Consider the following 14,729-nt stretch of genomic DNA (forward strand, 5'->3'; position numbering starts at 1 on the left):
TGCTTCAAAGCCCGTCATGCTATCGTGGGCAAAATCTTAAGTGGTGAATCAACATCAGCTGACACGACAGGATCGGCTTCTTCGGTCGACACAGAAGTGCCGAAGATCTTGGCGCACTATGATCCAGCCGACGTCTACAACGCCGACGAAACGGCGTTGTTCTATCAGATGCTGCCGTGTCGTACGTTGGCATTAAAAGGTGAAAAGTGTCACGGTGGGAAACATAGCAAACTGCGCACCTCGGTCTTGCTTTGTGCCAACATGGATGGCAGCGACAAGCGTGTGCCGCTCGTGATAGGGCGCAGCAAGAAGCCGCGGTGCTTCAGCAATTCGCGCCAGCTGGAAATACAGTACGCATCCAACCAAAAAGCATGGATGACGCGTGATATTTTCCGTGGCTGGCTGCAAGCCTTCGACGCGGACATGAAAACCGCTGGACGCAAAGTGTGCGTCATCTTGGATAACTGCTCCGCACACCACATTGAAGATTTAGAACTGTCGCAAGCTGAGGTGAAGTTTCTGCCGCCGAACTGCACGTCACTAATTCAGCCCCTGGACCAGGGCATAATAAACAGCGTAAAGTGTGCATATCGCCGGCGGCTAATTGACAAGCTGCTGCTTGACCTCCGACTAGAACGCCCCACTAAAGTGGACTTGTTTCAGGCCCTTGAGATGTTGTACGCGTCCTGGAACTCCACCTCAAAGGAGATTTTTGAGAATTGCTTCCGCAAAGCGGGCTTCAAGACAGCTGAAGCAGCTAGTTCTGAAGCGGACTTGCCCGCGCTGGAAGAAGAGGCGCTTGATGAGAGGTGGCAGCGTCTTCGCAGCGACGGTGCCATCCCGGAAGGAGTCGAGCTGGATGACTATCTTTTTGGAGACTCCTGTGTCCTCGCGACGGAGGAGGTGACGGTGGAAACGATCGTGAACGACGTGTTGGGAAACTCTCAAGACGACAGCGAAGGCGAAGCCGACGATAAGTGCGACATCCCAACCACTCGCGAAGCGGCCGACCGCGATCGACGTGCTCAGGCGGTTTGCTAGCGCAGAAGAAGACCAAGATGCCATCCAGTCACTCTGGGCCTACGAACGAAGTGTGACGCCTTTGTTGATGAAGAAAAAAGCGCAGAAAAAGATGTCTATTTTCACCATTAATAAAGCGTTTTGCCGTGCGTGCACCGCACTCACAACACGTTTTGGAAGTTCCTTTGCATGCTGGGAGGCGAATTTCGGCGTAACGAAATTTCAATTTAACGAAGTAAAGTGCCGATTTTTTCCGACTTCGTTATATCGAGGTTTAACTGTATAAATAAAATGTTATTTTCTATATTATACTGCATGTTCTGCCTAATTTTTCCACACAAGAGAGATCCGACCTGACCTGAGGATCACGAAGGAAAATAAATTGAGAAATCTACCATTTTGACCAAACTGGCCATTTTATTTGATGCTCCTATCAATACCTCAAAATATAAAATATGCAAAATTTGCCCTGCTGCATAAAAACAATTCAGTCATGAATTGCTATCCAGTGAGGGGGAAATTTAAAAAAAAAAAAATACCACAATTCTGCAAGCAACAGGCCAAGACAGCTCAGAAAAAAATTCCCACCCTCCCAGATGGCTGATTATGCAATTTCTGCTGGGTCCTCATACCTCCATGTCGAGGTGCAACAATGTTTTGAAGCGAAAAGCTTCACTACGCTAGTCAACACCGTGCTTCGCGCGAGCCAGCGTATGTCGGAGCACGAGTGACGTCACGCACGGCGCAGGTGGCTGCCGCCAGCTCCGTCGCCTGACCTTTCGCCGCTGCCGTGCGTGACGTCACGCGCGGCGCAGGTGGCCACTGCCGCGCGCTATGTGTCATCGTTTGACGTTCACCGCAAGTGCATATTTATAGCGGAGGCCGACTATATAACCGCTTGCCAGAGAATAGGCGTGCGCATTAAACACGGAAGGGGAAGAGAGTGATACTACCGATACAGAGTTGGCTGAAAAGGAGCGAAGAAATGAAAGGCTGAAAGCTCAACGAGCGTCCGAGACACCCGAACAACGAGAAGAACGTCTCGCTAAGCGACGCAGCAAAGCATAACCATAAGCTAAACCATAAGCATCATCGAACCTTTTCGCTTTGAGATATCCAGGCTTAACCTTAGCTAAGCCACAGCCAATTTTTTTACAGAGACTCAAAAGCACTTCTTTTCACTCAATCCTGTGTAAGAAAGTGACAAATCAGCACGCTTTAGGGCTTTTAACATTTCAGCTCACGCTTCCAAAAAAAATCCAAACGAAAACAGACACCCACAGCCATACCAGAGCTACCGCAAAATACTGACATGTCCACCTTGAAAATTTTCTCCAAGCCTGACTTGAGATGGCTCTATGTGGCTCATCTTAAAGGGTTCCAAATGCAAGCTCCAGCAATTCACAGCACATTAAATCTCAGCAGTAACAGAACGAGTTAGGTGCACGCAACCTGCATGTTATTACATGATGCTGATGACACCATGTATGCAGACAAAGAAATATGCGGCAAGAAAGACAACAAACCTTAATGATGTTGTAGCGCATGAACACTCCTCCAGCATATCCATTGTCCCTATGTTCACGGATGGTAGCTTGAAGCTGCAACAAGACAGTCTCACTCTCACGCACAGAATATAAAAGATTGTATGCAGCAGTTTCGTTCTGCGCTAAGTGCATGATGCAGAAAACAACGGCAGCACTTGATTGCACATAATCCCCATGCCATGTTTAGTATGCATAAATTAAAGCAATGATGCAAAGGCAGGAAGTTGTACAGAGCATCTGAAAAATCAAGAAGCACCCGCTATAGAGCGGCTTCGGCAGATGACACCAGCGGAGCAACATGTGGAGAGGAGCCATGCACACTGAAGGTGTGAAAAGGTGAGCTACTGGCACTGTTCATTACATGGTGTCTGTTCACTTAGAGTACAGACAACCAATGTGTTTAATAATGCACAGCCCACATTAGAGGGAGCCCTTACTTGATATTGATGAGACAAAATCTTGATTTTGAATAAACTACAAGCTCCAAACAGCTAATTTTACATCTCCACTGTAAAAAAAATATGCTCACACAATATGGTCACAAGAAAATGCAAATACAGTAAACCCTTGTTATAATGAAATCGCCTTACTTGATATATCGCTTCATTCGAAATTTTTTCGGTCCCGACCCAAACGCATGCATTTTAAGCCGCATTACTCAAACCGCACAAAGGGCTTGACCCAATTAGAGCGAAGTGGTGAGCGGAGGCATTGCCGCCACCGAGCGGGCGACCCTTTTGTATATGCAGTGTCAAATTAATACCGCCGATGAATTAGTCTCATGCAGCAGGCACAGAACAGGCCACAACAGTACCAAACCTACAACCGATGACCTGCATAGTAACGGGTACTAAGCGAGTGCTCCAGATAGATAGGTGCCAAATTCCCGTCATTGTGATTGACACTATGCGCTGTGGTTTCAAAAACGAGAGACTCAAGATAGAGCCGTGATTTCTTCTCTTTCTTTTTGGAGACCACAAGGCATTGTGCGTATAGCCGTGATTCAAGGACTATCACATGGTGAAAACGCTGAACATTTTTCAGCTTTGAGTTACGCTGCGACTAAAACTGTCCCTAAAATTTTCTTCCTTTTTATAGAGTGCAGCTCTTGGGAACCCGTTCCTAGATTCCTCAGCGTAACTGAGCGAACGAGCGCTTCGGAGGATAACTGAGAGCGAATGCAGAGAGCTGCAAAGTGACCCCAAGGAGCAAAGTGCTAACGCGTGAAGGCAGGCTGCCCAGCGGCATAGTGACCTGCGGCAAGAAAGAAGGAAACGATTCTTCTGGAGCACGCTTGAAGGCTCACGCTCCCGCTTGCACGTCTGAGCTCACAGCCCTGGTCCTCTTCTCCCCACAAACTTGGCAAAACAGCACGCGGACAGACTGTTAGAATTTCTTTGAGCCCTCTTGAGATATCAGGTGGAAGGAGACGCAGCTTGATGCTAACTGCGGCGCCTGCTCCCTTTCCCAGCACCGCGGCGGCCGTCCCCTTCCAGAAATTTCGTACTTGGTTGTAAACAGTGGTATATATTTGTAGATCACGCATCTACGACTTGATTAATGAGCTACTGTCTGCGGCGTGTGGCAATCACCTCTCCCTTCTTACCCCCAATCTGCCTGAATGAATTCCTTATTGAAATTACCATGGTGAAGAGCAGCTATGCCATTGCCTGTGACATTTTGCCGTGCTGTTTTAATTAGCATGTGCGGAATCATCCTACTCCCGTATGAGACCGTTTGTACCTAAACAGTGATGTGCGACATTTTGTGTTAAATGGTGTATCATAAGCGCAAATACAGTCGAACCTCGTTATAACGAAGTAGCATCGGGACCGTAAATCAGTTCGTTATATCCGATATTCGTTGTAACAGTAGACATAAATATCGGCTGTGACAAATTCGTAATTTGGCTGGCGCAAATATTCTAGACACTAAAATGCATTATATACTTGGCTTTGAACCCACTACAAACGTGGTAATCCTTACCTGTCTCCTTGTGGCATTCAATCAAAATAGGCCGGAATATGGGAAGGTTGACACGACTGTTCTTACGTCGCCGCGCACGTGAAAGTGCGTGGCGCGAAACGACTGCACCATGTGTCTGCGCATAGGCGACTTGGTGTAGAGAGAGGAACTCGAGTGAGACACAGCGGGAACCATCGCGCCTGCGTGCTCTGCCGAAGCGCGATTGGTGGCCCCGAGAGGGACCGTTGAAAAAAAAAAAGCTGCCAAAGCAGCTTTGAGAGAAGAGGAGGAGGAGGAGAGGGGGCGTTGGGCGAGAAGAGAAGGAGGAGAGGCGGCGTTGGGCGAGGAGACATATGCAACGCCAGGCCGGGATCAGCCAAACAGGTTTGCATTCGTTCATTTGAAGAAAGATGTTATCTTCGTCTGGTGGCTTTTCACAGCGCTGCGCAGAATGAAGTTTTCTACATTGTCCATGCTCAAGAGGGCCTTTTCTACGTCAGCAGTTTTCGTCGTCGGGAGTTTTTCCAAATATCCTTTCAGCCTCCTGGCCATGTCCGCGGCATCCGCACTGCTCATCGGTGGTTCATCCCGTTCACTCTCACCGCTGTCGCTGCTGCTGTCATCCTCGGGCAACAAAACGCGATCCACAATTTCTTGATCCGTCAGCTCGGGCGCCACGGCCAAGTTCTCATCGGCCGAAACGAAATCGTCGAATTCGACGCCTGGGACTGCCAGCCGATCCCAAGTTCTGTCCAGCTCTGCCTGGTCTTCGGGCTGCACTTCTTCTTCGTCGGCAGGCAGAACAAAACCGGCATCCGCGAAACAGTTCCTTATTGTCGACTGCCTCACCTCATTCCACGACCCGTACAACATTTCGAGTGTCGTCTTGATGTTTATTGTTGTCGATCTATGTCGATCGATGTCAAACACCAGTTGCGTCACCAAACGCTTCCTATAATTGCACTTAAGCGAACGAATAATGCCTTTGTCTAAAGGCTGCAAAGCAGAAGTTGCGTTCGGTGGCAAAAACTGCAAGCGAACTGCCTTCAGCACGATCGAAACTTTATGCGCCGAACAGTTGTCCAAAAGCAACAGGACCTTCCTGTGCTGCCTCTCCATGTCCTGTTCGAACGCTCTCAGCCAGTCCTCGAAAAGCTTGGTCGTCATCCACGCTTTTTTGTTCGACGTGTATTGAACCTGCAAATTCCGGACGCCTTTCAGGCACCTCGGATGTGCCGACTTGCCGATGACGGTGAGCCGTCTTTTGTCGGAGCCGTCCATGTTCACGGCAACGACGACAGTCACCCGGTCTTTGTTTTTCTTGCCCCCATGGCAGGTCTCGTTCTTCATCGCCAGTGACCGCTCTGGCAACAACTTGAAAAACACGCCGGTTTCGTCGACGTTGTATACGTCGCACTCGTCGTACTCCTGGAGCAGAGGACGAAAATTCTCCAGCCACGTTTGACATGTCTCCATGTCGACAGCGGACCCTTCGCCAGACAAAGTGTGGCACGCGATCTCGTGCCTATCTTTGAAACGTTGCAGCCAACCGCTGCTTGCACAGAAATCGTCATGCCCCAGTACGCAGGCCAGGCTGTGGGCCTTCCGTTGAAGAAGTGCTCCCGACACCGGCAAATTTCGCGCCCTCACATCTTTAAACCAAGAAAGCAAAGCCGCTTCCACGTCCGGGTGATGGCAAGGCCTAACTCGTTTACGGTCGGCTTTTATGGCGTCCTCGGTGTTGCCCTCAATCTTCTTTCTAGTGGCCAAAATGGTGGATAACGTACTTGGAGGAACGCCGAATTCCGAAGCAATATCCTTTTTCTTGCGGCCACTGTCCACAGCTCTCAGTATCTGCAGCTTTGTCTGGAGCGAGATCGCTTTCCTCTTCGATGCCATTTCGAGCGCTGCAACAACAAGACTGGCCGCTGTGCTGATGTCAGAACGCCGGCCTCAAAGTTGCCAATGTTGCTGCGCTTGCCTTTCTTTACCGCTGGACAAGTGGCGCCGCCTTTCGGCCCTCTGTCATGTCATGAGCTTTCAGAGTTTTCGCGCTCTGTTCACAGGTGGCGCGACCATCCAAACGCGATTTTTGTGCCAGACTGCAAAACTTTTTCAAACGATAAAAAAAAAAATTCAGCTGTGTATCGGCCTTCGATTTTCATTTTGGTTTTTGTTTTTTTTATGCTACTTTCAAGTTCTGAGCCTCGTGTAAACCAAATATTTCTTCGTTACAGCCGATATCGCGGCGGATCTCGCGTTTTCGGTTTCGTTATAAAAGAATAAATGTCACTGAAATGAAGCATGACCAACCAAAATTCGTAATTAGTTCGCTATAACCGATAATTCGCTATATCAGTGTTCGTTATAACGAGGTTCGACTGTAGTGTGTAATACGATTTGTCATGTGAGCAGCTAAGCACGTGATTGACGAGCAATCCTTCAAAATTTAAGGAATTAGGAGGAGAAGAGAGGAGACGACGAAAGCACCAAATTGCGCTGTAGAATCCACTGATTTCCAAGAAACTACCAATTTTATGTCCTTTCCGAAGAATGACATTTCAGTTGACATCCTTTCTTGCATCATCGTCATGTGATTAAGGATGTAATGCCATTCGCAAAAGTTTCCAGTGAGGATTCGCCCAGGAAAGGCTCAGCTATAAGCTCAGTGGAGGCTGCCGAAGCATAAACCCAGATCCGCCTCCGTTCGGCACTGCGTGTTCCGTCTACTGTAGCCTACAGTTCAAATACCGCAGCAGCTCTGCTCAAAAATTTTATTACCGAGCAGCATAATCGTCGACCATTTTTTTTTTCTCGATTTAACTCATTTTGTTTGTTCAAAATTGCAATAAAAAAAACCTGAGACGGGAATTTTTTTTTTTTTTTTTACAAAAATTACACCCTCAAAGAGTAAAGGCAGAATTGCACTAGTAACTGTGTCCTGTGACTTTGCAATGGTGGACAGAGTGGGATGTTCCTTGTCTATCAGTGAAGGCCTTCATAGCATTTGCGGATAGCAAAACAGCAAGTGCTGGAAGCTACCCTTCGTGGCACACATGCACACACCTCACACAGGCAAATTTCACAGTTACACCCACTAGTAGTGGCTGGTACTTGCCTCTTCTTCCACTGCTAAGTACTCCTTATCATCGGGCGTTAGGTCCACCAGAACAGTGCCGGGTGTAGTGGGCATAAGCGTTGACGAGATTGCTGCAAAGGAGCTGGTTTTAGCACACAAATGGACAGCGTCATGCAGCCTTAGCATAAGGCAATAGTGCATGTCTACTATAGATGCAGCACCCACCTCGGCCAGTCAGCAGCTTCTCAATGCCTTTCATCAACTTGTGCCGATGGCCATAGGCTGAAACACCTATTTGCTTTAGTTCCTCATGACCCATCTCAGCTAGGATGTCAATCGTAATCTGGGAGAGAGAAAGACATGCAGAGCAAGCCTTTAACACACTCCTGCTGTTTACAATAAAGCAATAGCAGTGGTATGTGCAGTGAATCTGGAATGTGCAGTATTTACAATGCCCAAACCTCCTTTTCTTGCCCACGAATGTGCGGCTCAGTATTCAAGGCCAGAATCAAGCAAGCGTAAGTGTGGTTTCTCGCCTAAAGTGTGCATCTAGATGGTGCCACCCTTACTGCAGGAGATGTGTACAAGGGGCAGTCAAGATGCAACTTTGCAGACACCACATTTCGGTTGCGTGTTTTCTTCTTTTGAATGGTTTAAAACACCTTAGTATACATGGATAACAATGAGGGATTCACCCACAACTGGTAAACAATTCAAACTCCTTTTCTCATACATTTTCTGTCTCCATCTCAATAGCTGATTGATGGCTGTGACATCAATGTTTAGTACAGCTAATTCTGCATATAACATAACTGAGAAAAGCCTACAATTCTTCACTCAATGCAGTTTCCACAAAAAGAATAGAAAGAATAATGCAGAATGGAATGTTACATAGAAATTAAATGTAGATGAAAGCAAACACTCAAAGTAAACCCCTGTTGCTTAATGTAGTAATCCCAAAGAGGAACATTTCATGATCCTGTTGGTAGCACGACTGCAACGGCAGCCATCCCCATCTCAGCCACTGCTCGCACGATGGCGCTATGCATGAGGGTGAGAGAGTGGGGGAGACGAGGCAGTCGGAGGAGACACCTTTTTCCGTGTGTCCCCCTCTCAGTCTGCCCAGCCTCCATTGCCTTCGCCTCCAGTCACCACCAGCGCTCACTGCTGTCCCCACTTCCGCCACATGTTGACTGTCTACGCTGGAATCACGCAAGCAACTTAAGTGGCAGTGAAGGGCACGCACTGCTCATCCCATGTCTTCTTTGCCACATTCAATTGTTTCGTTCTGATTTTGAACATCAAATGTTGTAGTGGCACTTGATGTGATGCTACAAAAGAGAAAGTTGCAGAGACTGCTGCGTTTTCCACCTCGCACTACTTTGGTGTGAGATGAAGGTATCCCCCGACAGCAACTCAGTTTGTCACATAGCATCGGCATAACTACTTCAAACATGACTATGGCTGAGAATTTTGAAGGGTCTCAGCTCAACAGCCATTTGAAAGTGCCCATGTGACAGAGGTGTAAGTTTTTAAACTAACATTTCAAGATTACTTTTGACTTAACCTTGTAGGACAGGACAAACTGCTCAGCATTGATAACACTACTGGCACAGTAATGCCACTGATGCTCAGTTTCTGCACAATAACAGTCCACAAAGATGGCTCTATGTTGATGTTTACATTGCAGTATCAAAACCATAGGGGAAGACGTTCCTGGAAATGATGAAAAGATGCAGGGCACAAGCAGTGTGCAAGAGAGACTGCTGCTCAGTTTCACCTAACCATGTGAGTGTGTCATGCTAATCAAGGTGCTGAACAGCCCGACGCAAATGCTACCTCATGTCGACAATTATGCATAAAGTACACGGATGAAAACTGCAGCAAGGTTGCAGCGGGGAAGCAGGTACAATAAGCAGTACTATAGGTACTGACTACAGCAGAATCTCGCAGGCACAAAATATGATACCACCCAAAATTCGTATCATCAAAAAACGAGCAAAATCCGCATGTTGAAGTACAAGAAATGCACTTATGCAAATCTGTTAGTGGCTGACGGGCTTTATCTATGACCGCACGCCATCACTCAGTGCTCGCGGGTGTGAACGCAGCCAGCAGAGTGGGCGGTGCTTCTATGCAAAATGTCCCCGGTGAAAATGTTCGTGCCACATGCTAAACATCTCTGTGTGAATATATGCTGCATTTTAGCCCCCCCAAAAGTTTGTAAAATCAAATGTATCACATTCACACTTCACAAGCTGCAGCCCCCCCCCCCCCCCCCCCCCCCCCCCCCCCCCCCCCCCCCCCTTCTTTTTTTTGCACAAGCATGCTATTCACATGAGAATGGCCACATGGCCAAGTTGCCCACCTTGTGCAGCCACATGACAGCAAGTAATTTGTTAAGCCTTTTCTAGAGAGGAAAGGCTAATGTGTGAAGTCCAAACGCACCATTTCCTTCTCAAAAAGTTCACACAGGTGTCCCAAGCCAATGCTGCCGAGGAACTGCATAAACTCCTTGTTATGGGCCGTCAACTCGGTCAAAGGTGCACCACCTTCACTCGCTGCTGAGCCCTCACGCACGTGGCCAGCACGTTGTGTTGACAGCAGGCTCATGGCTGCAGGGATTTCGGCCTCTAGTGCTTCCAGTGACAATGCTGACAGTGGGCCTGCTCCCAGCATGCTGCATACACACAGTGAGGGCACTCAATGAGCGCAGCAATGTGCACACTTCCTTCCAAATAATAATGTCCACTCATATGAAGTAATCACTTGTGTCAAATGTCCTTCCTGACATTCTGCCCTTGCCTGTACACTGCCAAAGCCAGTATTCACTACACTTGGCTGCAGCCCAGGAACGAAGCCACAAATGCCCCACAAAGGAGGCCTCCAGCCAATGGCGTCAACAGACTGTCAGAACATCATGCTTCATCACCACCTTGCACTCCCTAGCATGACATCCCAGGGGCTTCCAGGTGCAAGGGGATTAGCTACGGTTTGAGCAGATTAACAGCGATGTCAGGACAACTAGTCCACTACATTAGCTGGAAGGCCTCCTTTGAGCAGCATTCACTGCATTGTTCTAGAGTTTTATCCGGCTATAGTGGTCAAAAAACAAGATGCCAAGTGCAGAAACAAAGCACAGGATGCGCCACGCAACATGCACAGTCGAAATTACTCAGCCCAAAGAAAATGGTGTTAAAAACTGCCATTCACTGCCTTCCAGATTACTTATGGCTACCATAGACACAGTCATCGACCAATGTTAAAGACTCAGTCGGACCCAACATAATGGTTTAATTGAATTAATTTTCCGAAAAATTTGTGAACTTCATTCAGCACTTTACTGAAAAAAAAAATGACTTTAAAAAATTGCAAACCTTGCCCTGTGATGCTCTGGTTGTAAGTGACAGCATTAGTAGATGTGTACAAATATATGCACGAAAAATATAAAATTTTGGGTCGCAAAGCGAATACAAATAACTTGCAAATCAAATCAAATAGTTTCAAATAATTTTGCATATAAGTAGGTAGTTCAAACAAAATACAAGTACTTCTCCACAATACACGGTTATGAAAAGAAACAAAGATAGTGCAAACAAATTTTGCTTCCAGTAATGAGCATTTACTATACCTGTAAGGCCTACCAGTCATTAAATAAGGAAGGGGTCATCATGTAGTAGTAACAGTAATAAACTTTATTTTGTAGCCCAATGCCTTGTTTACAATTCTTTGGATAACAATTGCATTCAGTGAAAAGCAGTTTGACTTCATGCTTACATGCAAACATGTAAGCATGAAATAATAATAATGAAATAATTCCGAAGATTAGGCTTATATTTGTCATAGAACTGGACTGCCTTTAACTGAAGTATAAGGGTGGAGGAAATGTTTACTGCTGCTGAGCATCAAAGCGGGAACTTGAAACATCGGTGCTTGTTTCAGACCACCCTAGCTTTTTTTGGCATCATGGGCCTGAACTCCTGTCACAATAAGATGACACTAGACGCCGATCGTGTTGGCAGCATTGTTGGAAGTCTGCCGACATTATGCTGACATCAGTCGAGAGCACGATGGTCGAGAAATCCAAGGTGCCGGCGAGGGCCGCCGTCCCACCTTCGTCGCCGCATTCTCGGGCGGCCACTCACGTTCCATGAGAGTCGGCGGACCCGTGTGAGGAATCGTTCTCATCGACGAGTGGAATAATTTGAGTATCTTCACCGTTTATCGCAAAGCGCAAGCCATCATTCATCGCGCAAGCCGTCGTCTGCTTCCGTGGCGGCTGCAGCTGCACCATTTCGGCACCGACCACTGAGCAAGTGCACAGTTTTCCTGAACTTTCCTGACCTAGACCTCCATAACATCTCGAATTTTTTTAAACGAATGGCATCGTGCAGACGGCGCCATCTTGCACCGCTGAAACGAATGGCGAAGTGCAGCACCGCGAGAACCAGTTCACGTAGTGCAGGCAAATTGAATGGACCTTCGACCTCGTGCGACACTGCGCAAGTGGGCTTTCCCACACATCACACGTGATGCGAACATGATGGCCTTCGAACTCGCTTCGAACAATCCCAACGCGAAAGCACTTTGTAGTTTCAGTTTCTAAGCTTTGCCGCTTGCCTGTGGCGACAGCAACTGTCGGCATGCGCTTTTGCCATAGTCCAATCCCAGCTCCGCGCCACTTTTGAACGCTGGCTGGCGTGTCGCTAGTCATCTTTTTTTTTACATTTTAGAAGCAGTCTCGCCGTTCGTAGCCCCAATGTACGTTCCCCTCTCCCTTAAGTTCTTGTTGTTCTTCCAGCACGTAGAAACTGGGCGCTCGTCACAGGCTTATAGGTGTTTGTGCAATGGAGTCGCCTCGTAAGGCTGTACCACATTTTTAACAGCTTTGGAAAGGGGGGGGGGGGGGTATAAAAATCGACCTCCGAGTAACCTGCGTATTTCTTCCGGCCCCTTGAACACCGAATTAATGATGTTTTACTAGCCATCATTTATTTTTTTGCTGCCAGTCTGGTTATTTTATGGATTTCATTTTGCATGACCACATTACAGATTGGATCTGTTACGCAGTCTTATCAAGCAGTCAACATTTCTTTGCACATGATATTTTCTTATACAGCGCCGAGTCAGTCTGGTTTTATTTAGTTCAACTGCTAAAACCCTACACCACTTAGAAAAAAATTAAGGGCAACAAATTTTGCTTGTTTATGATTGTCTGAAATTTTTTTTTCTTACTGAACAGATATTCTATATTTGATGCGATATTCGAAGGTATTTTTTCTTCATATCTGTATTCGATTTGTTTTCGAAAACTTCAATATTCGCACACCCGGTCTACATGAACACAACTTCCGCTGCTGTCTCTGATTTGCACCAGTAGCGATATCACTCAAGCCATGTGATTAACTTTCGTAGTCCTTTCACTTTCACATAGAGGAACAAACCATAGCATGTGTTTACATGACGCGTAATGAAAGACAACGCAACAACAACAGAGGCAAAGCGATGCTTAGACAAGTCAGCTAAGAATTAACCTAGTTCAACACCGTCACTAATGAGTTAACTTTGTCAAGTTAATCCTGTATATATTTGCAAACCAGCTACAAAATGCCTCGCTGCACAGCAGAAAAATAGTGCATATGCACATTTGCATTTAAGTTCCAATAGTACATACATGTTCTTCTGAGGTGTGTGACAGGCCATCAACCAAAATGAATACTGCATAAGTCCAAATTTTCGCACTTTCGAAAACTGATTAGTGCCTATCCACTGCTCCAACAAAGCCAGCCTTCAATGATCCTGTCTTTTCAATACACACCTGGAAGCATTCTGAGGTTGGACTGGAATAGCAGCCTTAGCTGAAGGAGGCAGAGCATGTGGTGGCATGGCATCCGTCAGCAGGCAACGTACATCTTCTGCCTGTAAGAGAATCCCTCCATTACTGCTGCACACAGAGAAGCCATGCCTATAATTTATTACAACTGCAATTGTACTGCGAAGGTTGCCTTTGCCAACATAGCACAGGAAATTAAAAAATTTAGCAGTAACATGAGGAATAATAATGCAAGTGATTGCCAAATTAAGCACAAGTTTCTTGAAGCCAAGAACACAGCCAAAAACGAGAGACTGGCACGGCGAAGGCACTCCCACCGATGTTATGCTAGGTCAACAATTTCAGGAGCTGTGTAGGAAAGCACCTCAATCGCTGGCTCCTAGCTGATGGGTAGGAAAGGTTTTGCAGAGGTAAACACACAATGAGATGAGACACTCACACTGTGCATCTCTTCTGTAGGGTGCCTGTAAACACCGAAAAAGGACCAGGAAAAATTCTTCTTCAGCTGCGAAGCTTTTGAGAAAGCTGCACAGCTTTTTTTCATAGCTGTATGGCTGCACTCAGGTGCTAATGAGTTATTCTCAAGCTGCAAACTGATTTTGTCTCTGAAGCGTTACTCCAGACATCAGAGAATATAAAATTAAGAGATTATTTCATTGCATCAGGTGATTTTATTAAGAGTTGTTGTGCTTCTGAGCTATACCTGCCTATGCATCCATGAAAAATTGTATTTGCATGATTGTAAGTCTACCTATTTTAAAAATTTGAAAATCTGAAGTTGGGGGTCACCTTACAATCAAAACCAAAGCATGACACCATCAATAAAGGTGAGACAAATGAGAAATCAGGGATGCCACAGTATGGTTGAAATTTTATGCTTGCTCCACGGCTCTACTCAGTAGTATTCGGCTATTAGGCGCACTCGTTGAAAAGAATTTTCTCTTTTTTTTTTACTTTCAACTGCGCACTCGGAGCTCATGACAGTGTCGAGAATTGATGGAAAGGTCGCTGTTGCATTCGCGGTGGCACCGCCACTCGGAATGGCAACGCTTCTGCGGAGTGTCGGTAGGTAATGGAAGAGCCGATGCGCTCACACACACTTTCTCTTTGGATCTCTGACGCATTTGACTTGACTGCTTGCGCAGTCAAGCTCAAGCCGCAGCTCAAGCTCAAGGCCCGAGCCGCAGCGTCGGCTTGAAATAGGTTATTGCACGGCGGCGATGGGGATCGCCAGCATTTCACTTGCATGTGAAACAGGCTTGAGGATGATGGCGCAAGTGTGAAT

At 46.7% G+C, this 14,729-nt stretch overlaps 1 protein-coding gene across 1 annotated transcript in view; it reads right to left on the reverse strand.

Annotated features, from left to right (window-relative positions):
• Positions 1–14,729, reverse strand: part of Tnks (tankyrase) — a 169,715-nt gene that overhangs the window by 26,162 nt on the left and 128,824 nt on the right. Inside the window, exons 20-24 of the mRNA XM_077643796.1 lie at positions 13,430–13,530; positions 10,060–10,291; positions 7,837–7,954; positions 7,651–7,742; positions 2,547–2,621 (exon numbers count right to left, since the gene is read on the reverse strand). Of these exons, the coding sequence (XP_077499922.1) occupies positions 2,547–2,621; positions 7,651–7,742; positions 7,837–7,954; positions 10,060–10,291; positions 13,430–13,530 (618 nt within the window). The remainder of the gene's footprint in view (positions 1–2,546; positions 2,622–7,650; positions 7,743–7,836; positions 7,955–10,059; positions 10,292–13,429; positions 13,531–14,729) is intronic.

This window comes from Amblyomma americanum, chromosome 1 (assembly GCF_052857255.1).
Source record: "Amblyomma americanum isolate KBUSLIRL-KWMA chromosome 1, ASM5285725v1, whole genome shotgun sequence".
Lineage (NCBI taxonomy): Eukaryota > Metazoa > Arthropoda > Arachnida > Ixodida > Ixodidae > Amblyomma > Amblyomma americanum.